Source organism: Gambusia affinis, linkage group LG02 (assembly GCF_019740435.1).
Source record: "Gambusia affinis linkage group LG02, SWU_Gaff_1.0, whole genome shotgun sequence".
Classification (NCBI taxonomy): Eukaryota; Metazoa; Chordata; class Actinopteri; order Cyprinodontiformes; family Poeciliidae; genus Gambusia; species Gambusia affinis.
Window position 1 is genome coordinate 31,547,274 of NC_057869.1, and position 24,931 is coordinate 31,572,204.

The window sequence follows — 24,931 nt, forward strand, 5'->3', positions numbered from 1 at the left end:
ATTTTGCGCATCAGTCACTGAGATAGTGATAGGTAGGCATGTTCTTGTTAAAATGCGCAAAATAACTCTATTTGAGCCTACAAAGGCAGTTAGACAGTAAATAACCTGGAATATTCAAGCTAGGTATATTATTATTATTTTGAGTATTTCTCACTGAGATAAGGTAAGGTAAGGTAATTTTATTTATTTTGTACATTATCAGCAGCAAGGCAATACAAAGTGCTTTACATTAATTAAAAATGAAATACAAATAAAATAAGCAACTAAAGCAAAAGGCAAAAGAAGAAAAAAATCTAATAATGTTGATCAAAAGTATATAAACTAGATACTCCTATTCAGGGCTGCTAGATAAGTATAAGTAATTATCCTCTGGTCTAATTCATTTTTCTGGGTTAGATGCTTAGTACTCCACAGTTTCTAACAAATAATGAATAAATTAGACAGACAAGGGCAAGGACTGACACATCCAGGGAAGATAGCACAAGTAGCAATATTCAAGACATGGTCAGCAAAGGCAGGCAGTGACCTCAGGGTAATGTATCTGTAAACAATGAGAAGAGTCTGCGGTTGGACAATGGATCTCGTACAGCCTGCTCTCCCATGCAAAAAGTTTCTGAGAGGTGGTATTATCTCAGAGCATGTCCTTGAGCCCTGCCATACGGTCATTTGGAAGGAGGGAGGAGATAGGAAGGAGCGACTTGTTTTCATAAACTCCAGGAGATTTGAGATAGCCAGCCAGTCAGCCAAGGCTGGCAGACACAGGGAGCCAGATTCAGAATAAACTAACTGTCTGTAGAATGGGCAGACTTAAAATTTTCATCAGTCTATCGGGCCCAAAAAAAACTTCTCAGAGATTGATTCCATCAAGCCAGTGAGTTTTAGCGTCCAAAGTTTGCCTTCGAAAGAATCGCATCCAACTCGCGCTTTTGTCTCACAGCATCAGTCTGAGTGTTCGGCTCAGTCCATCATAAATTTGTCGATATGTCAAGCATTGTTCCAAACAGCAGAAACCCTATTATGAGGGTTATGAGGGCGATGAATCTCAATGTGTATGTCCAGTCAGTACCCTGCTCCAACCTTTCCAAACAAGCCTTACTTGTTCAGTGTTTTTCTAAATGTGCCATTATTTTTGTTCAGTAAAACATGAGCTGGATTCTGCTGTGTGTAAATCTGCCTTACATTTAGACCAGATTGTTTCTACGTTCTCATGCCTGTAATGAAATGACTTCAGTCTTATACACTGCTGTGTGAGGACACTCACAGACGCTTCACATGAAATCAGTCATTTTCCAATCACACACTGATCGTAGGAAGTTACTGGACAGTAGACACAGCCGCAGCCCATCGTTGTGACCCTGCATTGACAGGGTGGTCCTTTCTTTCTCATGACTCTCAAATTAAAATCAAAGAAGTGACACGCCTCAAGTCAAAAACATCTTACTCTGGAAGGCCAATTAAGTTTTCAAAAATAGTTTATTTTTCATTCAAACAGCTTATGAAAGTGGTGACCTCTGATGACAGTTCTTTACTTGTGCTAGAAGCTTCAGGAGCGATGAAGGGTTGTAAGGGAAGAGTTGTTTGGTCTGCAGCCTCGTCACCACCTGTCTGAGTTCTGACAGGCAGGAGACGGCTCTGTCCAACACGTCACATGTCTCTTCCTCCAACACGCCTGCTGCAGTTGGACACACTTTCTCACTTTGTATCAGTAATAAACTGGGTTTGGTTTTCAGCTTGGTTTCAGATCGTTTGTGCCCATCAGGGATTTCTTCACTGGACTCGTCAGAACTGTCATACTCTACAAGACGAAGCCCAACGCCCAAACTGGAACCTTCCAGTGGTGGGACAGAACCTGCAGGCTGCAGGCCTTCACCATGCTCACACCCACAAGCGTCAGCAAGACGCTTCACATTTCTGTGTCCGCACGCCGCAGCAAAGCCTTGCCAGTCTCCTCTGAGGTACTTCAGGTAGCGAACAAAGTATTCCAGGAAGCAGGTTTCCGAGGAGATGAGGAAGTCGAGGAAGATGCTGTGGTCAAAGGAGAGGCTCTGCAGCAGGAGCACGAAGTGGCAGTGAGGGTTGCATCCAGATGCACAGGCTGCCTCCAGCACTGAATAGCTGTCCCAGCCTGAACACCGTCTGGAAGGCAAGAGTCCCCGTGGTAGTTAGTCCTCCCTGCCTGAAGGAGCACTCACGTGTAAAGAATCAGCACTTTCTTTACAGTTTTCTTTACAGTTACTTATTATTAACTGATAATGTCACAAAAATATGATCAATTTAGTCAGAAGATCAGATTTCTCTAAATCAAATTAGAATAAAAACTTGACCTGACTGAGAAATATGGATGTCATTTTTGGATTCAGTGGTTGTAAATAGTCCTAATTCAGTTGATAAAACAACTTCCAAAAAAATAATTTTTATAGCCCAGAGTTAAGAACATAATTTTTGACAAGCCTTTGTTTAAATAAACTGAATCTATAAGTTACTCTTTTACATTTGTAGGTATAAAATATACATTGTTTCTCTGAATTCTGAGGGATGCCCAACTCATTTCCTGTCAGAAACAAACTTCTTGATTGAGTGAAAGTAGTTGGAAATCAAACTCGACCAGGACTGTGAATAATTCTGGACTTCAATCTGCATCATATAGTCAGAAAGCAATTAAACAAGTAAATGACACACTCAGCTAGTATCTGTTTTACCTGTAGCTGAGGAATATGGACAGAGATGAACTGGCTGCTTCCATTAGGTCATCATCCTGTTCTCCAAACAGCAGGCTGATCCAGCTGCAAGAGTGACTGACTTCAGTCTGAGATAAGTCCAGCCTCCTCAACCAGGACCACAGACTCTGTAGATATGAGTCAACCTCTGAGGGTCTGTCCTTACCTGCATGGAGCACAGATATACCATTATGCTTCCCAAAGTGTACACAGGATTTCAGACTCCACTTCTTACATCTCTGAAATTCACCAAGATCTTGAGAAGTACAGATCAGACTTTTCCTGACTAAAACTGATTTATGGTCTTCTTAAAAAGGCCTGAACTTCCAATTCCAACATTTTATTCTAAGGTCTATATACCAAATTAAAAAACAAAAAATCTGCAGTAGGTTCTGAGTTACAGTTACAGTCTCTAAATACAAAAGGAATTCAAGGGATTAAAAGACTATCCTCAATTGAAAGAATAACTTAAACTCAATAAAAAATACTTTATTAATCCCAGAGGGAAATTAAATGTAATAAAAAAAGAGCTCCTCTTCATCCTCCTCCCGGTGTTCCTAATGTCATCTGCAGGAATACTCCACTCAGTCAGAAACAACCAATCAGAGCCAGGAGGAGGGTCTTAGTGCTGTGAATCAAACCTGTGTACATGCTGATCACCACTGTCCAGACCCACAACATGAAGTCACACAGCTGAACTCTGACCTGCAGCAGCAGCTGTCTGGAGGTGAAGCTCCACAGACTTAAGAAGAACCAGACTGACTGCCCTCAGCATGGTGCCGTCTGGTTTCAGGCCTTCCTTTTCTCGCCCTCCAAAGAACATGGCCCGTTCCACCTGCAGGCTCTGCAGCCAGTCAGCAGCCACTGCCTGTAAGACGCACTGAGCCAGCCCACAGCGGTCAGCATGCAAATCTCTGTGCTCCTGTACGGACAGAGCCACTCCCTCCAGGGACCAGTCCTCTCCCAGCTTCTGAAGCAGAACTCTCTTGAGCAGAAGTAGGATTCGCTTTTTCACAAAGTAGTCAGAGCAGCAGCTGACGGTCAGCAGGAGTGCTGCAGACTGGACTGCAGGTATCCTCTGGCTTCTCAGGTTGAGCCCAGCTCCACAAACCAAACCCGATGCAGTCAGAACCTCCAGCAGGTCCAACAGCAGACAGAACGTCGTCCTCCATGAGCCGCCGAAGCCAACGTCCGTCCTCTCTTCAGGAAGCAGCTTAGAACACAAAGCAGTCAGGCTGCAGTCAAACGCCGCCACGACCTCTGCAAGGAGCACTGATGGAGGAACAGACAGACACGCAACGTTAGACCCAAAAACAGAGAGTCAGTGGTAAGCAGAGGGTGAGCAATGTGCAGCACAGATTAAATACTGCAGGATTTATTCGGAGATATCCACAAGGGAACTAAGTGATCCTGAACACTGAAGCAGGATGTACAGAAACCAACAGGAAGTACCGTGATTCGACTGTTTGAGAAGCTTTTTGACAACTTCAGTGAGAGACCAAAGGCAGGCGTCAAGTTCAGGAGCAGGAGGAGAGCTGCTGAAAGCCTGCACACACTGCTTCTGCCAAACAGGACTCACTGCACCCTGGAGAGGTCACATATAGAGGGTTTTATGAAAAAAAAATAATAATAAAAAATCATCACTGAGCAGAATGTACCAGTATTAACTGTTTGTGCAGCTGGATCACAAACCAGGTTGGAGGTTTAGGAGAAGAAATAGGAACAGGATACAAAGTGGAGGAATCAATTTATTGAAAACTCAATTAAACTCAATTCAATCTAAATTACATATAGTTTATTTATTCCAAAAGAAAATGAAAATCTGTGATGAAGAACTGCGGGAGATAATGCAGCTCAGCAGTCCGGCCACATTCAGAGGCAGAACGTCTCTGTGGGAGTCACAGCCATATTTTTTTTTTTTTAATTTTAAATATAGATTTATGCACAAATTTAACAAATGGTCTTTAATAACTGTCCAGCCTAAGTTTGAATGCAGCTCTCATTTCTTTCTCTGTGTTTCAAGGCTCTGCTTACACAAAATGAAAATACGTCATTTTTCCGACAGTCTTAAGATTTTCATGATCTGAACTATATTTGAATTTAAAATGAACAGATTACAATGTGTAATGGTCTTTGAGTCCAGACAATGTGGCAGTTTTAGTTTTTAACCTTTACATTTATGAACTTGTTAGATTATTACTATTATGCTCCACAGACCAGCAGAAGAGTATGACAGCATGCGGGCGTTGTAGTAGTTAGAAAAATAAGTAAATTTCCACTAAAAGAAAAAAAAAAAGTGAGTTTAATCTCAGACAATTTCTAAAACAAGAACAATTTACTCCCTCATACACTGGCCCATTTACAGCGAGGTGGAAGAGAGACCGGCACCTACATTCAGAAGTCTGTTACAATGTTCCACCAGAACATAGATAGTTTCATTATTTGACAAGAATCAGCTCAGCACTGCAGGAGTCCTGAAGGTAAGAATGTTCTGGAAACGTCGTTTTTTCTTTTCTTTGAACTACTCACTGATGTGCTGATGAGGTAGAGAACACACACAGATGCAGACTTTGCAGCCAGATGTGAGATCACCTGATCCTCAGACTGGAAGTGGAGCACCTGAGGAGCAAAGCGGGTTCTTCATGTGACGTCTTCTAATGTTTGTCTGTGGTTTCACCCAGTAGGTTACTTACAAGCTGAGACATGAGGTCCATGCGGTCAAACAGCAGGCTGAGGATGTCCCCCCAGGGACCCCGGACAGCTCCATGCAGGCTGTGAGCGGACACCCCGCAGCAGATCTTCCTCAGCAGAGTCAGACTGAAGACAATCAGCTCCCACGCGGCTTCAGCGCCTTCCTGCGTGTCCCTTTCCGGCACCTGTCCACAAACGCCAGAAAAAAGCAGCCTCGCAACCTCAGCGTCGCTTAGTTTAGGACATGCTCCTCCGAGAAGAGCCCGGTAGCAGTGAGACAGCTCTCTGATGGAGGACGGCCCGGGACTCTGCGGGACATCCATCCTTCCGCTCAGAGAAAAATAGGATCATAGCTACATCTGATCAAGTTCATTTTGTTTTTCTTGTTCCCCACTGATGGGTTTCTTCTTCTTCTTGTTGTTGTTGTTTGTTCTTCTTTGATGTTTATTGGCGGTTGGCAAACAACGAAATTGTTGCACTACCGCCACCGGCTGGTAGTAATCAGCTGTGTTCATTTGAGATCAAATATTATAACTTCAACTTTTTTGAGTTATTTCTAAATAGATCAACTAAATCTAGTAGAGCTTAAATTGTATTTAAATTTGAATCAAGTATTGTCTTTCTCGTTAGTAGTTTTTATATTGTTTCATCACAGTATTCAAACTTTCCCCTGCAATGTTTCCCCAAAATAAAGAGTACTATTCAGGCTAGTACTTAGCCCAAATCTTTCTTCCATTGCTTTTGCCTTTTCTCATTAATTTCCTGTTTTATTAAAACCAATAATTCCACGTGGTTCCAGTGGCCCCCTTTGCATTAGTGTTTTTGTTGTTGTTATCTCAAATGAAGCATTTTTTTAAATTGCGGTTTGCAAACAACTGGGTGAATTACAGCAATTTTGAGAATTTTAATATGGGTCAGAATCTATTTTCTCCCACTGTAATCTTTAAAAAAAATTTAAATAAACCCCCTGACAATCTCCTGCCCCATTATACTCACTCTCCTCCAAAAATTCCTTAATTATTTTGAACTAAGTCCTCTCATTTTCTCTTCTTATTTAGACTCCACATTAATAAATCTCTCATCTATTTAATTGGTGGAAAAACATTCTGTGCTGTTTCTTGTTGTCTAAAATAATCACAATCTCTTTTGTCACATTTATTGGAGATATTAGTTGTAGCTACTATTCAGCGCAGAACTACCAAATCTAATTTTATCACTTTTTCTAAACTCTTCCACTCTCTTTTGAATATTACAACAGCGAACCTTGATTTCTTCATTCTAATTGATCTTGCTTTTTTAGTTTACGTACAGCTTAACTACTTTTTACTTCTCTTTTGCTCATTTTTACATTCATATCAACAATTGTTGCAGGATTCTAGCAGGTTTTTTTACCTAACTTGTGTCCTTTTATTCAATTATGTGCAGGGAACCATGACAACTGAGTCCTACAGAACCTACTGTATCTTAATCATGAACACTGATTGAATTATTCAATGCCCAGTCTAGATCCTACATTGTTGATAACAATGTATTCCTGCATCAAGAAGGTCCTTGGTTCAAATCCCTGCCTCACCTGATTTTAGGAGACAGGCACCAGTTTGAATACTTATTAATGTGCAGCTCGAAGATGTTTTACCTGTTGTAATGTTATCAATATTGGCATTTGTTCTCCCCTCTGTACTGCTAAATTATTTCTTGTAGTATTTAAATCTGATTATATAAGATATACATACTCTAATTCCTAACATTTTAAAACTTTTCAGTGTTACTATACTTTCTAGCTCTTCCTTTTCCAAGCAAACTTTGGTCAGGCTTAATCAGTTCCAATAACTAAAAGGACTAAAAATTGTGTTATTTATAGCAGTTTCTTCTGACTTATTTTGACTTATTCAACCAAACTATTGATTTGCTTTGTTGTTGTTTGTTTTGGACAGTTTATTGTGTAATTCCTAATCAGTAACATGAAATGGGAGGAAGAGAAGTCATTTACATGTTCAAGTTATATTGTTTCTCATTCTTCATTCCAAAGAATTCCACTCTAATTTATGTGTCAAAGAAAGATTTGTGTGCAACAGTTTAAAATGGTCATATTTGAATTATAGTTAAGAGTAATTATCTCATCATTGGAGAGTTTTGTCAATTTCACCTTCCTTTCTCTCCACATGTATGTGTGTGAGGATTTAAGCAACTACAATGTCAACAGAACCAACTTCTGGCTGCATTCAAACGCAATCAGCAAAGTATTTTACTTTTAAAATGTCAGCACTGCCACTTGTTCCTCTGAGGACAAGTATATGAGAAAAAACAAGATAGAAAAACAACAAGAGATGCATTGAATTTCCTCTTTCTCTTTCTGGTCCTGCTCTGCATCCATGAAGCCTCCTTTTCAACGCCTCTGGGATTTAGGGTTGTAGTTTTGGTTATTTGAGTTTTTTTCATGGTAACCAGTCGCTCCCAGTAAAAAACAATACCTTGTTGCCACAGTAACATATCATAATTGTCCAAACGTAAAAGCAAAAGTGAGAGCAAAAATCCTTCCAGCTGAAGAGCGTCCAGAACAAGAAGAAGAATTGCTCAAATGTGCAATGATTCAATCACAAACATAATTAACAAAATAATTTTTCTTTATATTGTTCTGCGCTCTATCTTATTTGTTGTATTGGGAGCATTTTACCTTTTACAAACCACTTTCCTGTAAGGATAACCTTTTATATCCCATCACCTTTTGTTCATTTTAATCAAATTGAGAGGCATATGCTCTTATTGTGAAGAAGAGGAAGAAGACGGAAGTTGGGTTGTTTTTCCTGGTGAGGTCACACTGTTGTCACAGAGACTTAGTAGTTGAAGCGATTTTGACAGCAAAATGAACTCTGACGGAACTTCCAGGTGTTGTTGGTGAAGTTTTCCTGAACCCTGAGTTTTGCTGTTTGCTGTGGAATCTGAGCGGAAGGGAGCAGAAATATGCAGCTTTGACAACTCCAGTTTTCCCTGGAGCTGATTGATTGGCTAAACGGCTGCTTATCGTTTGCACAGTAAGTCTTTGTTTTATCGAAGCAGAGGTCCAGTTTTTGATTGTAAATGTTCAGCATTAGCTTTATTATCGACAAATCCACTACACTGCTGCGTATTAGTCCCAGGCTCGGTTCCTGAAGGTATAGAAAAGCTAACGAGCTAACGCTGGGGAGTTAGTTAGCCTGCTGGCTAACTAGCATCAGCTAGCAACCTGGTAAAAATAACATCCCTAAATTGAGCTTTTTTTCGAGGATTTTGGAAAATACTACTTTTCTAAAGTTCAGACTGAATAACCTTTACATTTGGATTTTTATTAGTTGGTTTTTCATGCTACAATTATGTACAGTTTAATGTTAATTCTGTTTAAAAACAATGCTACTTTGTTGTTCTCATTGTTAATTTCACAGTCTGTTCCATTAACCATTTAAGTTGCTAAACATTTGTTGTTCCAAAACTAAGCCACACCGTTTTTAAACTGAAAAACAAATAATCAGTTTAAATAGAAGATTTAGTTTGAAATGTAACTGTTCTGCTTCATTTTTTATTCTAAAGGCTTATTTGATCATTTATATATGAACATTTCTTAATTTATCCGGATATTTGTCCTTCATAATTCACTTTATTTATTTTATTTTGTTTTAGTTTTGTGTGTTGTCAGTACCCTACAGGATGAGTATTCATCATGTGCTGTGCAGTCTTTTCACATTGCAGCCTGTTCAACTCAAAGTCACAAGGTTTAAAGGTTAAAACGCTACACTGGAGAATGCAGTGGATTAGGGCCACTGGAAATAAAAAAAAATATTTTAACCTTTTTTTTTTTTTTTTTTTTGCCAGAATTGGGTTTAATTCTGGCTCTAATCCTAGAAACAGGGCAACTCTTCAAGAAGGCGATTTCTTTTACATCGTCCAATGTGAAGTCAACAGACCAATAAAATGCACTTATATGTCTTGTTTTCTTGCAAGATATTTAAGACATTCAGCATGTTATTTTAATTTTAAATTAATGCTAGGAAGACAGAAAAAAAAACCACAAATGTAAAAGTACCATGGAATAAATTATACTCTGCATTATTACGGCTGTGAGGATAAAATAAAAAATATTGTGGAGAACAGAAGTGAGTCGGTGAGTGTGTAAAATTCAGGGCTGCTCAATTATGAAGAAAATAAAGTCACAATTAAAACTGGCATAGTTACTTAAGTTTGGAAACACACTACTTACTGGTATTAATTCTAATTATTAACATTACATTTTTTATTTCTAACTTTGTACAATGTGGCTTTTCATTTCTACATAATGTCTAACTATATACAATAGCAAATTGTCAGGTTTAGATTGATATTTAATCAGTCTAATTAATTAAACAGAGGAAAAGGTGTTTTGGTATCTTTGATACCGATGCCTGGTCACACCGTCCTGTTCGGTCTTCATTCAGTCATTTTAAAGGTTGGAAAACCTTTCATGTTGAAGTTCTACTCTGGAGTTTCTTCTAGTTTCTTTATCAAGAGAGATTTAGTGTGGTTAAGGTTAATAATAACTTTTTGTCATTTAAATAGTTTTTGGCATACAAATCAGAATTGAAACAAAAAATTGGGAGCACAGCTTTAGAAGTTTGCACCTTTTTGTGGGTTTATCCTAGAAAATGGGTTGGAAAAGCCAGGGAGTTTTACTTAGTCATGTTGTTCTACATATAAAACTAAATCTGAATACTTCCAGTGCTAATGTGAAGACATTGGTGGTTAGAAGAAGAGGTGAAATAAAATTCGCTCTTCGTGTTGTGATTTGTCTGTCTGGATTTTGCAGCAGAACATCTGCAGGTGCAGCAGCAATATGACTAAGAGAAGCCCATCTCTTCAGCTGGTTAAAAGGTACATTTTGATTTTAATCATGTTGTTGTGTTAAGTAAACCCTTCGAAATATGAGATGAAATTGATTAAACCTGTTTTAAAAATTAACTTTATTAATTCTCTGTTCCTTAGAAACAGTTTGTGAATTTGTCTTCTATAATGGAAACTGAGATATTGTCGCTTTCCTAAAATAATGGTCAAAAAATGACTTAAGCCAATTATTTTAGGAATATAACAATATTGTGTATATACATACAGGTTTGACCATAGTGTAATGGATTAAATTGGACTCGAAATTTATTGTAAGGTCAATGCAGTTGAAAATTTGGATGAATTTAGCAAATGGTGATTATTATTATTTCATTTTAAAAAACTAAAAAGTAATTTTAAAAAAAAGGCTATGGGTAAATACTTATTTCAATTAAATAAAAAATCATTTAATAATACTTATCCTGTAACAAAATCTAACGTTGTCATAATTCATATTGTCTACGTATCTTCTAAGGGTTGTTGTGGATGATGATGGGGTGGGAAGTCAGTGTAAGATTAGTTTTACATTTAGGACCTAAAATGAAACCAAAATGCAAAGCAGTTGATGAAAAACTAAGTACACTATTGATACTTTTGAATTAAAAGTGAAAGTAGCTTCCAGTCACTGCTACTTCTGCTGTACTTCTGCTTACTGAGTGTGTGAGCAACTCAGTAAAAGTTACAGACTACTTCTCTGGTCAGTCCAGGTGTTTAAACTCAGTAAGGGAGGCAAGACATCATGTATCTTAGAGAAGATTTTGTTCCTGCAAGTCAGTCTGGCCACTTCCAAGTTTTATGAATTTCATTATTTGATAGCAAGAAAGTTGGTTGACAAGTCTAAAACAATCCAGACAAATATCCATCCAGCATTATGTCACAGATCTGCCGACAGCTACAAAAACAGGTGGTCAGGGTGCATCTTACTGAGGGACATTAAAAAGTTCAAATGTCTCCTAGCTAGACAAAAACCTCAAGTTCACTTCAGATAATAACCCCAGTCCCTTTGAGAGCCACAATGTGTTTCATAGTCTTTCCAAAGTGAACAAGTAAAAATTCCTGTTGTGAAATGCGACAGGATGCTGAACCATCACTGCAGAGGGAACCCTGACCTCCATGAGGAGCTGCAGATCCAGGCTGCAGTGGCAGCGGGAGACATATGCACCGTCAGGAGGATGCTGGAGCAGGGCTACTCGCCTAAGATACGGGACGCCAACGGGTGGACGCTGCTGCACTTCTCTGCTGCCAAAGGAAAGGAGCGATGCGTCCGAGTCTTTCTGGAGCATGGAGGTCAGAAGCTGACACTCTTGTTTTTATTAGTTTTCATTATCTTGATCGCTCCCAGAACAGCTCCTTGAAATTTTAATAGAAACATGAATTTTATATTTATCCGTTAAAACAAAACAAATGGTTTAAATCACCAGAGAAAATGCAACCATTCAGTAACATCATCATTCCAGACACACAAATCACTGCAGGTCTACACACATGAATAATTGAGAGACGGGGATGATGAAAAGTCATTAGAATGCCTAGACATAAGTAGTTCGTATAGACTGTGTAACCATTGGATTCCAGGAGGATGCGACCAGTCAGGAGCTGGAACAATGAAGGCGAATATCTATTAGAATATGTATTATGTAAATCACTTTTTCTGATCGTTGTGAAATACAAAGATATCATGCACAATACTAAACATCCTTAACTGTAGTTTAGACCTTCAATCAAAGCCAAAATTATGTTCTTCGTGGTAGAGCTTAGGCTTCTGTGGTGTGTTTCAAAAAGCCTACAATACAACCTCATCTACAAAGGAGAATACATGAAATAAAGTTGTGTTAATCTACTTATTATAGTCTAAATGGAAGAGGAGATGGTTCACCCTGGTGAGGAAAGACCGTAAGATGCAGAAGTTAATTAGACTAACTTATTCACACCTGGCCCCAAACTGCTTCGCTCCTATCAATCACACATCCCAGAAGAACTGTGCTTGATTCAGCCTGCGGTAACAACAAATGACAAAATGGAGCTGGAAGATGTTAAAATCTACACTTCCATGAACCTCCACTGCTGACACTGCTAAACTACAGGCAGACTACAATTCTGAAACAATGCAGAACATCAACATCATTGTTCACTACTTCACCTTCTGTTTGCTGGTTGGCCTGAGAGAAATTCTGCTGGAGGACTCCAAGTTAATGGGAGAAAGTCCAGACTGTCTATGGAGTGAGATTTGAATTAAGCAGCATTGCTTAGGAAATTAATGGCTAGGCAACCTTGGAGGGTGAACTGGCAACAAGAAACCTGTGGTATTAGACCCAAAATAGTTAGTTAATAGAAAATAATGGAAGTGTATATTCTAACATGTTTGATACAACCAGCAGTGACCTATTATGGCAAATAATTAGTAATGGGGCTCTAGGAAATCCTATTTCTTTCACCTCACAGCTAAAAGCAGGTAATGATGCAGTTCATTTGTTTCCATTCTGCTTTTTACAGCGGACCCCACAGTGAAGGACTTCATTGGTGGCTTCACAGCACTTCACTATGCAGCCATGCATGGCAGGGCTCGCATTGCCCGACTGATGCTGGAGTCCGAGTATCGCGGCGACATCATCAACGCTAAAAGCAACGATGGCTGGACACCGCTCCACGTGGCAGCCCATTACGGCCGTGACTCGTTCGTTCGCCTCCTGCTGGAGTTCAGGGCCGAGGTGGATCCACTTAGTGACAAAGGCACCACGCCGCTGCAGCTGGCCATCATCCGCGAGCGCTCCAGCTGCGTACGGATCCTGCTGGACCACAGCGCCAACATCGATATTCAGAACGGTTTCCTGTTGCGCTACGCCGTCATCAAAGGAAACCATTCCTACTGCCGTATGTTCCTGCAGAGGGGGGCGGACACAAACCTTGGTCGCCTTGAAGATGGACAGACCCCCCTGCATCTGTCAGCCCTTAGGGACGATGCGCTGTGTGCTCAGATGCTCTACACATACGGGGCTAACACCAACACCAGGAACTACGAAGGCCAGACCCCCGTAGCTGTGTCTGTTAGCATGTCTGGAATTAGCCGGCCTTGTCTGGATTTCCTGCAGGAGGTCACCAGTAAGTGTCACACTAACACTCTAACACTTGGCATCTTTATAGGAAACTGGATAGAGTCTCATTGCTGCCCTGCTCTTAAGTATTTGCAGGGAAATTCAATATAATTTGTTGGTTTGAAAAACCTTTGGGTTTTACCATCATGTTTCTTCTGACTGGAAATTATTTTAACATTTTGGAGTCCTGACCTGACTTTTGTAGAGAATCTGTGGAGGGATTTACAGATTAGGGTGATGGCAGTGAGACATTCCAACCTCGGATACTTGGATCTTGGGCGTGCTGTGGGGGTGTAGGGGATAGCGCGACCCACGTTTGGAGGCCTTGAGTCCTCGACATGGCCATCACAGATTTGACTCCCGGATCCGATGATATTTGCTGCATGTCTTCCCTCCTCTCTTTCCCCCTTTCCTGTCAGCCTACTTTCATCTAAGGGACACTAGAGCCCACAAAAGACCCCCTGGAGTGGTTAAAAATAAATAGATAAATAAATAAATACTTGGAGCTCATCACCAAAGATAAGTAGTTAAGACACCAGAGGAAAAGTACAAAGGGTTGGTCAGCAATTATAAGAAGAGTTTGTCAATCGGTTATGCTAATAAAGATTTGTATTGTTGACAAAGATAGACATAATTTTTATGTCTATCTTTTTTTTATTATTAATTTGAAATTGAGACTTCATATGCATCAACATTTACATTTTACTCAAACTAAGGGAAAAATAGATCAGGAGCGGCATGGACTATATGGACGTATTAACATGTTTTTACTCCTTTTTAAAAACAAAATGGAAGAGGTACCTACTGTATAAATAAAATTTTGGTATTTAAGGATTCAAGTTTATAATGTGAATTTTATGAACAGTTAGTGTCTTACCTACACTAAACAACTCTGAACATCTGTGTTTTAGATGAGTGCAGATTTGTAAAATTTATTTCTAAGGCTGAAGTGAACAGCCAATCAGAGCCCTGCATCAGGAAGTCTGATTGTGTGTAGTAGCCGTCAGTTGGACGGAAACAGCCTCTACACAACAGGATGAGTTTAGAGATAGGTCTTTATGATTATAGAAACAATCAAATCTTGATCATTTTGGTTCATTTTATAATCAGTTATTAAAATGATTCAATGTGGTTAGAAGAGCAAAGTTTTTAGAGAACAGTTTTAAACCTTGAATCCAGTTTCCTTCACACCTTCTCATTAATTATTCCTTTAAAATTTAGCAAAATCTAATAAAAAAATGAACCCAAATAAATGTAGCAATGTTGTCATTCAGCGGTCTCTAGAACAAATGAACCAAAAACAAATGGGAAAAAAACATTGGAAATAAAAAACTAATTACAAGACATTTGATGAATACTTGTTGGATCTGATTCCCCCCTTATAGTGTAACTAGTGAAAGACTCTCCACATTTCTCTAAAATCCTAGTTGCATTCAATAAAATAGTTATTTTCTGTATGTAGATTTTCTCTGGTTGCACAGATTTCTTGTGTTGCTGGATGGTGTAATGTTTTTGTATATTTAGAAGCTGAAGATTAATATTGAATAATTAATTGCACAGCCTGATTAAGTACATATGGTCAAAGAAACTCTTTAAAGGAAACATCTGGTTTGTGTAAAAATCCATAAAGCAGTGTTTGCCTAGACAACATTTGTTCTTGAATACTAATATTTTAGAGATGCTAAAACTTGGGGTCAGCCTTTGATTGCTGGTATTTCGTAATAATGCAGGTAAAATCCATCTTCAGATCATCTATACTGTCCATTTTTAGTGTAAAAAAAAGCTATGGAGGTGTTCAGTGGCAGTGGAGGGAGATGTTTGAAAAAGCATTGAGGGACTTTCTGTTCTAGAGCAGCAGATCACCTGCAGCGTTATGACTGAGACGTAACAATGCCTGCATTCCTTTGCTGCTGCCTCAACTTTGATATCAAAGATAACAAAGAGCTGTGTGCTGTTTGAGACTGGACTGGGCCTTTGATGGACTCTGAACGTTCAGCTGGATCACATATCTACAGGCTTACTGATTACACCTCAGCTTCTGACATGAAAGGGACCATGCACCATCCAGTAACAGGCGTTCTGTTCTCCTCAGCCACTGCACATGCCAGCTTCTCTCCCACGTTAGTTTTTTTTGTCCAGAAAAAACTTGTACTGTATTTTTACATTTATTTATACAGTTAAACTCATAATTATTCATACACGTGAAAGATCAACCAAGAATTTTGTCTGATTGGACATAAGATACACAATTCTCAAAAGATATCAAATCAAATCAAATCAAATTTTATTTGTATAGCACATTTCAGCAGCAAGGCATTTCAAAGTGCTTTACATCAAATGAAACACAGAAACACAATGCAGCATAGAATCAACAATCAAAACACAACATTAAGTTGGGTTCCGTCAATAAATTTGTAATAGATTACGTTTAAATACAACTCTAAACAAGTGGGTTTTGAGTCGAGATTTAAAGGAAGTCAGTGTTTCAGCTGTTTTACAGTTTTCTGGAAGTTTGTTCCAGATTTGTGGTGCATAGATGCTAAATGCTGCTTCTCCTCGTTTGGTTCTGGTTCTGGGGATGCAGATAATAAAACTATGGAAGATGATACTCGTTTAACATTTTATTAGAAACTGGCTTGTCAACTAAATTTATACCCTTCTCAATATTTTTGAAGTATGTTTAGTGATGAGCATCAAGTGTGAGGGTTGAAGGCCTCCTTACCATCACCCTAATCTTTAGCTTCTTTACAGATTCTGTTAGACTGAAATCAGGACAGGTCGAACCACTTCAAAATGTGTCATGAAGAAGCATTTCATGACACGTTTTGTCATGAAGCAGACAAAAGTTGCCTGCTCAGAAGACAACTTGTTGGTAAAATGAAAACTTTAAAGCTGAAATCTGCCATTGGTATGAATACTTTTGAGCTCAACTGTATATATAGATTTTCTGTGTCTATATTTGAAGCATGATCTATTTTTCTGTGGTGACGTCTGACATTTAAACTGCCGTTTGCTACATAGTTGAATCCACTGGCAGGTCTCCCAGATGGACCAGCATCAGTCTACCAGCTCACATCCACTTGATCGGTCTCTGAATTCCTCTGAGGTGTCATTAGCGGCAGGTTAAGTGGAATTTGAAAAGCTCGGAATGTATTCAGTGAATTCATTTTAGGAAATGATTTGATGGGGTCTTTAAGTTCATTAAGTACTGAACTAAATTAGGTAGTATTTTAAATGTAAATGGGTTTTGAAAGAGACGTTTCTGTCTTCCCACTCTGGAACCTGCTTCCAGAGTGTCACCAGAAGGTGGTGGTACAGCTCATGTTGCTCAGAAAAAACAGTGGTGCTCTGTAGAAACACCCACCAAAAAAAAAAAGACCTACAGACAGACATCTAAGCAGTCCCTCCTACAGGCATGTCTGATATCCAGGACTACATCAAATATCTGTGAAAATGAGTGAAAACTACTGCAAATGTCTGCAGATTAGTCAAACTGTGTGTTTTGGGAAGGGGAGTGGAGGGCTCACAGTGTGAAACATTACAAGCTTTACAATTGTTTCCATTTATGTGTTTAAGTAACTAACTCTAACAAGTTCACTTATTGCGCCAGTGCAGCTTTGGGCTCTTTGGTAATTGTTTCTTTTCCATTTTCAGGGCAACCTCGGAGTCTCCAGGACCTGTGTCGAATAAAAATCCGTCACTGTATTGGCCTTCAAAGTTTGAAATTCTTGGAGGATCTTCCAATTGCAAAAGTTATGAAAGACTATTTAAAACATAAGTTTGACAGTTTGTGAAGGAGCATGGAACAAACAGGCAGATGGTGACGGGCTCTCTGTCAGACTATGCAAGAATTATGGTCCTGCTCTAGCAGAAGGATCCTCTGCTTTGTTCTGTACGTTCTGAAGATTTAGTCCAATCAGATTTGTTTTTCTTTATCAACACTCTATTAAGCCTTATTTAAACTTCTTGCAGTTGCTGACAATTTTTAGTAGGCACTTTTTTTTAGGAGACTGAAACTTACTTGACTGCATATGGCATTATTCCCATAGTAATAACATTTACCTTTTATACATATGTTATCCCATTGGTGAGAGTTTTGAAAAATTAAAGCATGGGCATGTGGATTTTGTATTTTTTTTTTTTTTAATAAAAATATGGAAGGTAGCTTTTTGTATTCAACTGAGACATTGACAGAAGATACTCAGTCAGAATGGCCAAAACTCTGAACTGGAACCAGTATTGACACGGTGCAGCAGGAGTAAAATCTGAAACCTGCTTAGAGTGTGTGGAGGACTCTGCAGCAGGAGCAGCAAGCTTCATATCCACCACAAAAGGCTACAAGGCTATGTAGTAATTATCAGTTAAAGGGGTGAATGATCCTGACAGTAATTTTTACAATCCAAAACATTTAAATGCTTGCAGTTTAAATCGGTACTACCACATCTTTTCTAGCAGATTTGTGGGGGGTTTTTTTGTTTTGTTTTTATCATCCTGAATCTCATTTGAAGAACAGTTAGAGGAAACCATGTAGTCTAAAGTTTCCTCAGGATATAGATTCTTTTTTTTTTTTTTTTTTTGTGGTGTTATGCGTGGAGGTAAGTCATGATTATATCTTACCTCTAGTAGATAACTCCCTTTATGACTTCCATATGGATCAGGAGAATTAAGTTTGGCTCAAAATATCTGGTTGGGGTTTTAAATGAAGACTAACTTATTTTTTTTTGACATTGTAACATTTGGACAGTTACTCTGGACACACAGACTTCACAAGTAGCTTTTGTGTCTATTTTTCTTCAAGTGTTTCACATCAGAAGCCTGTTGTTCCAGACCTTTCATGGTCTGTGGTAAATAATTATGCTGCTGCAGACATGACTGGTTTAAACAGATCTTAGAAACCAGACTTGTTTTAAAATAGCAGAGGTCATCTTCAATCCAGATCCTGTCAGCTGAACACTCATCCAGACAGAAACGGTAAAAGAAAATAATTTTAGATAGTAAACCATTTATAACCACTGCAAATAATTCAAAGTCTGCCTTTTAGAGCTCAGTTGAAGTCATTTTGAGCTGAAACATTTATGACTGGATGTGAGGATGTTTTTTTTTTTTTTTTCCATTTGCTTATAAAATGTACTTCATTTTTATTTTTTAGGTGAGTTCAAACAGAAATGTGGATATTACATTGAAATGTTTGCAGTAAAACAGAATACTGAACCCTGATGATCAAAAGGTATTGATCCATTTGATGGGTCTCTGAATTCCTCTCGTCATTAGCGGCAGGTTAAGTGGAATTTGAAAAGTTCTGAATGTATTCAGTGAATTGACATATTTAGCTGAAGACATTTCATCTACCTTTTTTATAAACTACAATACAAATCAGTTTTATTTTCAGACATTTGTGAAAGAGTGTAATGTGGTATTAATTTTTTAATTTTTTAAACTTGCCATATGACAGCTCCAGTGAACCTACTATGTCCATTTCAGTGCTACGGTGGAAGCACTGTGGAGCCTTTACCGTTACTCTCTAAAGCAGTCGTGTTTTCAGGAAAACTGGCCTTCACAGCTATCGTCAGTGTAAATATGTTACGGCCTATTTATGTAAAATCTGTTCAAGCAATAATCTGGTGTTCCCGACATTTACATTTTGGAAAGTCTTGTAACTTCTTTGGTGTGAATTAAGTATTTTATGTGTGTGAGTTCATTAAAGTTTCATTTTGAATATGTTGTCTGTAATATGTTTACTTTTTTTGCCTGTTAAGTTTTGTGCTTTCTTCACCCTCTTTTGCATTAGCTTATTAAGCAATTAAAAAAATAACTCTGGGTGTGTTTTCTATCTTTGCCGTCATAATGCCTAAATATTTTTATGTTCTGCATTGCATGATGTTATAGGTTTTACATGAGGCTGTATCTCTGTTGTTTCTGATAAAACTTCCCATAGAGCTGACCAGCAGTACTGTAAGATGCGACTTTAATTACGTACATTTTTCAGATGCAGATACGGCCTTCTTCTCTTGTCTATAAATGTCTTTTACTTTTCTTTGCAAGTAAAAGAAATGACAATATTACCAAAAAGTTAATTTAAGTTGTTTGGTTAGTGAAGCTAACGTTTATTATAGCACATTTCAGCAACAAGGCAAGCAAAGTGCGTTACACATAAAACTTAATAGTACCCAATTATGAAACAAGCAATAAATATTACTGGTTCTGGTTCTGGGGATGCATAGCAGAACCAGCATAGATATTAAATAGGAGGGACCCTTTCAACCTTGGGGTTCCCCACATGTGACAGTCCGATGAGGCATTATATGTCAAAGTCTCTGTTCTTTAGGTAAGATTTAAACCATTCAAGTACTGTACCAGAGAGACCGACCCAGTTCTCTTTAGAAACATGTCCTGGTTCACACTGTCAAATACTGTGCAGAGGTCCAACAGAACCAGCACTGTGGTATATTAGGTGTCACACCAGGTAGAGAAAGACACTGGACCTGCTAAATGCTAATGCCAAATGCACACAACCTCCACTCTGTCCCCCTGCCTGGCCACTTTGATCACAGCCTCTCACAATTGCTTCCTGAATACACACCCAGAGTGTGTGAGCCTCCAGTGAGAGTCTACAAGACTACTTCGAGATCACAGACTGGGCACCATGGAGATGACAATGACAGACTGACTCTGCTAATTACATTAACTTGTATCTAGAACACTATACCTTTAAACTCCATCCCAGTTTGATGAACTCATAGTTCCATGTTTTTTCCAAAAAAGCACTTTGTTCCCTTTAGTAAAGTAACTAGAATCATATGTTCCAGTTATAAACTTGTGTTATTGTGTGTTACAAAATGAGACCAGGATACAGTGGTTGAGCTGAATGTTAGTTACAGAAACACTGATTACAACCACCAGAAAGAGCTTCTTTGTTCATTTTCCTACAACCTGACTGTCTTAGTGTTCATAACAGAGGGGTTTGTTTTCTATGTCCCCTTCCTTTGTATCCTGCTGCATTTAAAGTACAGACAGTGTGTTTTGAACATAAAACAGGGAAAAAAGAAAGTGGTTCTTTGTTTAATCAAAATTCAACTCAAGGCAGCTGAATGTCACACCGCTGACCCTGGTCAATGTCTCCTGGTCTCAGTGAAAACATAAAGAGTCCCTTGAGAAAGGCGAATGGAAACGAGCCAGCAGCTTCCCTGGAATGCCATCTCATTTCCTGGAGGACAAACGTGTTTCATTTACCTCAAATTAATAATATACAGGTCTGCGAAGTGAGGTACAGCATAGTAACCATGGTGAGCCTGGAGACGATCAACAATATGACTAAGGTGAATATTATGGAATTTTATGTCACCCATCAACACAAAGTTAAAGGAAAATATTAAGAATTATTATTAGAAAAGTTCAGAAAAATGTCCTAATTCTTGGGGTGGCTATGTGCTTTCTCTATATTTTCAGTGCAGCAGTTTACTTTAATGTGGCTGCATTCTTCAAATTGAACTCATATTTATGGCAACTCAGATGGTGAAGAGAAATCACTTCGATACCCATCATAAACTTTTTTTTCCCCTCTGAGGTAAACAACCTGCTCTGCAGAAGATCATTAATGTCCTTCAGCTTTGTTTGATAAGCCTTGGAAACATCTCAACCTCTTATTTTTGTTTCCTGCCAGACAGTCTTTAATAAGGTTAACAAGCTTGTTAAGCAACAATTAGCAAGACAAGTGTGTTAGAGTAGCGCTATTAGCAGTGGAGCACAGGCCTCATATAACAAGACCAAAGTAACAGAGCGAGAAAAATATCATCAGCGGTTCTCTTGGACGCACACCCACGCACGGACACTCAGAGCACAAGTATTTCTTCTCTTGGTTCATTTCTGAGAAAAGTGGCCAAATTATTTTAACAGATAATCCAAAGGCATCAAGAACTATCTGGACTGGAGACGTGGGATAGAGAAACCTCACCATGTCCAATCAATCATAGTAAATTTGTTTCCATGTCACTGAACTTGTTTTCACTGTAATCATCTCCCTTCTCAGCCTGATGGCTGAGTGTCATGTCTCAGAGAGGGACCTGGTTTAAACAAAACACTATAACTTTAAACTCCATCCCAGTTTAAACAAAAAGCTGAATAAATCGATAGAGAGAAGCAGCTTTGTGACCTGATCTCTTGCTCACACCAAATGATTGTGCACTTAATCATCATTCGTTCTGTCCATTTTCAATTGACCACCAAAAGGGAAAATAATGTGATTAGGTTTTTTTTTTTTTTAACTTGTTTTTGAATTGGATATGAAGAAAAGACAAACATGCTTCTGAAGGGAAAGAAAGCACACACACACACACACACGCGCCCACATACGTACAGAAACACCAAGACAATTTCAAGTGGCTAATGCTCAAGTCCTCCTGGGCTTTCAGATTCAAATGGGCTGAGTAACCAGCTATTTAAAGGTCATGTGAAGCAGCAATGTCCCAAATGTGGATCCAGTTAGAAAGGCAGACACTTTAGTTTCCTTTTCCGTTCTGGTCTTTGTTCACATTGAGAGCTCTTGGTGCTCTATTTCTTCCTCTCTTTTACTGAAATGTAATTGCTGTTATCACCAGTCAGATTAAATGGTTATGTCATGAAGAGACCACTCAGGCTTTTCTGATGGAATTCACGTAAGAGAAATGTTTTATTTCTGTAACTGACTTGTTGAGGCTAAGACATAGAACAACAGTTCTCATTTCTGCCACTTCAGCCAATGGAAATTCATTCATTTTGATTTGAATAAAACAAAATGAAGGCAGTTTGCTTCTCATGGTGCAATAGTTTAGTCACAGTAAATTTATTTATTTATTGTTCTTGTGGTTTTTTGTGGGAGGAGGAGAAGGGAGACAGTCAGAGGAATGGTGACCAATATAGTGGACAAAGGAAAGGTTACGAAGTTGTTATGGTCTTACGGTTGCTGAGGCAGGTCAGGATCCTGGAGGAGGTAAGAATCACAACTCACCTGTGATTATTAGATGTTTGAGTTCATGGAAGGATATTCTTTTCTGTTTTTAAATGGTAATCACTTGGTGATCACTTGGAGGGTGAACAGGTGGGTGAGCAGCTGCTAGGAGAAGCAACCAGGAAGGAGGAAACAGAGCAGTGTGAGCTCCAAGCAGACGACTGGAGGAAGAACTAACCATCTGGCATCACTCTGCTGGAGTCCACTCCCTTTGAAGGTCCCTCTGTCAGTCACATCCTGGAGAAAAGAAGACAACAAACAGCCTGACAGTCTGTTGACTGTTGTGGTAAAGATGAAAGAATGTTCACATTAACTGAGAATCTGAGGCAGAACTTCATGTTGACTCAAACTCTATCCAGTCTGACTGAGTCTGAGTTTTTGAGTCATGCCATCAAAGACTTGAACCTGTAACTGCAGTCAAAAGTGACTCTTCAGAGTATCGGCTTTGTGTGTGTGCGTGTGTCTTTGTTTCTGTTTCGTATAGAGGACCACTTTCCCCATTTTAACCAACAAAGGGAGGTTATTTGTAGAGCCTGTGGAACTTTCCTGGTCCTCACTGTTTTTGCTCTTCACCTATGCTCTACTAGTTAGAATTAGATGGAGTGAGTTAATTTGGTTAAAGTTAGGCCTAGGGTAAGAATTGAGGTTATAATGTGACAAAAGAAGGTTAAAGAAATCTGAGCATGTGAATACTTTTGCAAGGTACTTACCGCAAACTGCATGGTGCATGTCCAGAAGAATCAATTACTTTACTGTTACTTAAAAGTTTGAAACACTTTGTTCATAGTTTCTTTGTGTTTGTTTTTCTCTCAACCATATTTTTGCTAAAGAGCAGGATCCAATATTCTGCCTAACTTTGTTCTTTTGTTTGTTGGGGTTCATTCTGTAACAAGTGGAGGAGAAACGTGTTCTCATCAGGGCCTGAAAGGAGGCTTTGTCTCCCTCTGAACACCTGGACAGGGTTATCTTAGTGGTTCCCTCCCTCTCCTCCTCTCATACTGCCTCAGTCTGCTCATCTTTTTCAATCTGAACCACTCCCTCCACCCCCAGGCAGATCTCCTTAAACTTTAACTGCAGACAAGCACTTTAATGTACAACTCTGTGATTCCTATGGTGCTTAATTGGTTCTAAACTTTCTGTTTTACTTCATCGCAATTGATTAAATGAATGACACTTTTGTAGGTTCTCGTGACCTTTATGGAACAGTACATGGACAGGAAACAGGATAAGACATGCAATGAAGGCCAGAGACTGGGAACAGACCCCGGGTTGAGAACCCCAACCTGAGCACATGGTGCTTCCAAGTGAGCACTGAAACATATGTTTAATATATTTCACTTTCTTCTAAGTTTTATCTTTCAGAGAAAACCATGGACAATAGTATTTACAAAAGTTGTAAATAGCTAGCTTAGAAACCGACTTCCTCCCTCTGGTTGTATTGATCAAATTGCCGACTTTGCCTGAATCACAAAACATTTTTTACGTCACTGTCATAAACAGAGTTTCCCCTTCAATGGAGCAGCATTACAAACTAGTTCCCTACTAGTCCTTTGTAGACCAGATGGGAACCAGTGTTTTCCATACATTCAGCCATGATGGTGAGACATTTCTCCATGGTTACTAATGGTTAGATCAGGGGTGGGCATTCCTGGTCCTCGAGTGCCGGTGTCCTGCAACTCTTAGATGTCTGCCTGGTCCAACACACCTGAATCCAATAGCTGAATCACCTCCGAAGTGCAGTCAGGTTCTCCAGAGTCCTGCTAATGACCTCATTATTTGACTCAGGTGTGTTGAAGTAGAGATACATCTAAAAGTTGCAGGACACCAGCCCTCGAGGACCAGGAGTGCCCACCCCTGGGTTAGAATAGATGATACCTTCTCCATAATGCAATATTTGAAAAAATTTTTCTCATCATATTTACTTATGAAGTACATGAGTCTTAATCATTTTACGTATATGAACGTTAATCTTGCCTTGTAAAAAGTGTTAGTTGCAAATTTGTGATTACCTCAAGGGCTGACAGTCATTATGACTGTCGACTGCTATCCATCGCTACTGTATCTTTTGGGTTTGGTTGTTTTGATGTCCATCATGGCGGAGTGGGTGGAGCTCTGAACAGTGTGGGGTCATGTGCAAAAGATCAACACAGGCTAGCTGAATATGGGGGTTCTGAGATAGCTCATGTGATTTGAGATGTCTTGACTTGACTTTATTGACTTGACTCAATAAAGTCACATTTGTTGAAATTTTTTATGCAAAACATGATGTATGCTTTATATCATAAAAACATCACACAGTAACCAATTGCGAAACAAGCAAGAAACATTACATTTTGTAAATGCAATTATTCAAATAATAAATGCACATCAAATATGTTGATCAATCTTCCATTGACTACTAATCAAAGACGACTCCAAACAGGATTTTTACCCTTTAAATAAACTCAGTGTTTCAGCTGTTTGGCAGTTGTTTTATTTTTTCTTGGAAGTTTGTTCCAGATGCACCACAAATGTAGATGGGTTGATGGGTTGATGAGGAGTCATGAAGTGTTTCAACACAT

General features: G+C 38.9%; 2 protein-coding genes across 5 annotated transcripts; one reads left to right on the plus strand and one right to left on the minus strand.

Moving 5' to 3' along the window:
* Nucleotides 1–1,454: 1,454 nt before the first annotated feature.
* On the minus strand, nucleotides 1,455–5,842 carry lins1 (lines homolog 1). The gene is made up of 6 exons (XM_044143170.1): nucleotides 5,411–5,842; nucleotides 5,247–5,336; nucleotides 4,170–4,302; nucleotides 3,423–3,989; nucleotides 2,700–2,883; nucleotides 1,455–2,136 (listed from the first exon to the last, which is right to left on the minus strand). Exons 1-6 carry the CDS (start codon nucleotides 5,729–5,731, stop codon nucleotides 1,494–1,496), a joined length of 1,938 nt encoding a protein of 645 aa, XP_043999105.1. The 5' UTR covers nucleotides 5,732–5,842; the 3' UTR covers nucleotides 1,455–1,493.
* A 2,350-nt stretch (nucleotides 5,843–8,192) lies between these two features.
* asb7 (ankyrin repeat and SOCS box containing 7) lies at nucleotides 8,193–19,105 on the plus strand. Of its 4 annotated transcripts, none has more exons than XM_044143199.1 (6): nucleotides 8,199–8,440; nucleotides 10,222–10,286; nucleotides 11,371–11,582; nucleotides 12,789–13,394; nucleotides 16,409–16,509; nucleotides 17,042–17,092. In XM_044143199.1, the coding sequence occupies exons 2-5, from the start codon at nucleotides 10,249–10,251 to the stop codon at nucleotides 16,480–16,482; spliced, it is 930 nt and encodes a 309-aa protein (XP_043999134.1). In that variant the 5' UTR covers nucleotides 8,199–8,440; nucleotides 10,222–10,248; the 3' UTR covers nucleotides 16,483–16,509; nucleotides 17,042–17,092. The 4 variants fall into 4 exon arrangements, with proteins under 4 accessions (XP_043999117.1, XP_043999134.1, XP_043999142.1 ...); XM_044143207.1 differs by having other exon boundaries at nucleotides 16,409–16,493; XM_044143182.1 differs by lacking the exon at nucleotides 16,409–16,509 and having other exon boundaries at nucleotides 8,193–8,440; nucleotides 17,042–19,105.
* The last annotated feature ends 5,826 nt before the right edge of the window (nucleotides 19,106–24,931 follow it).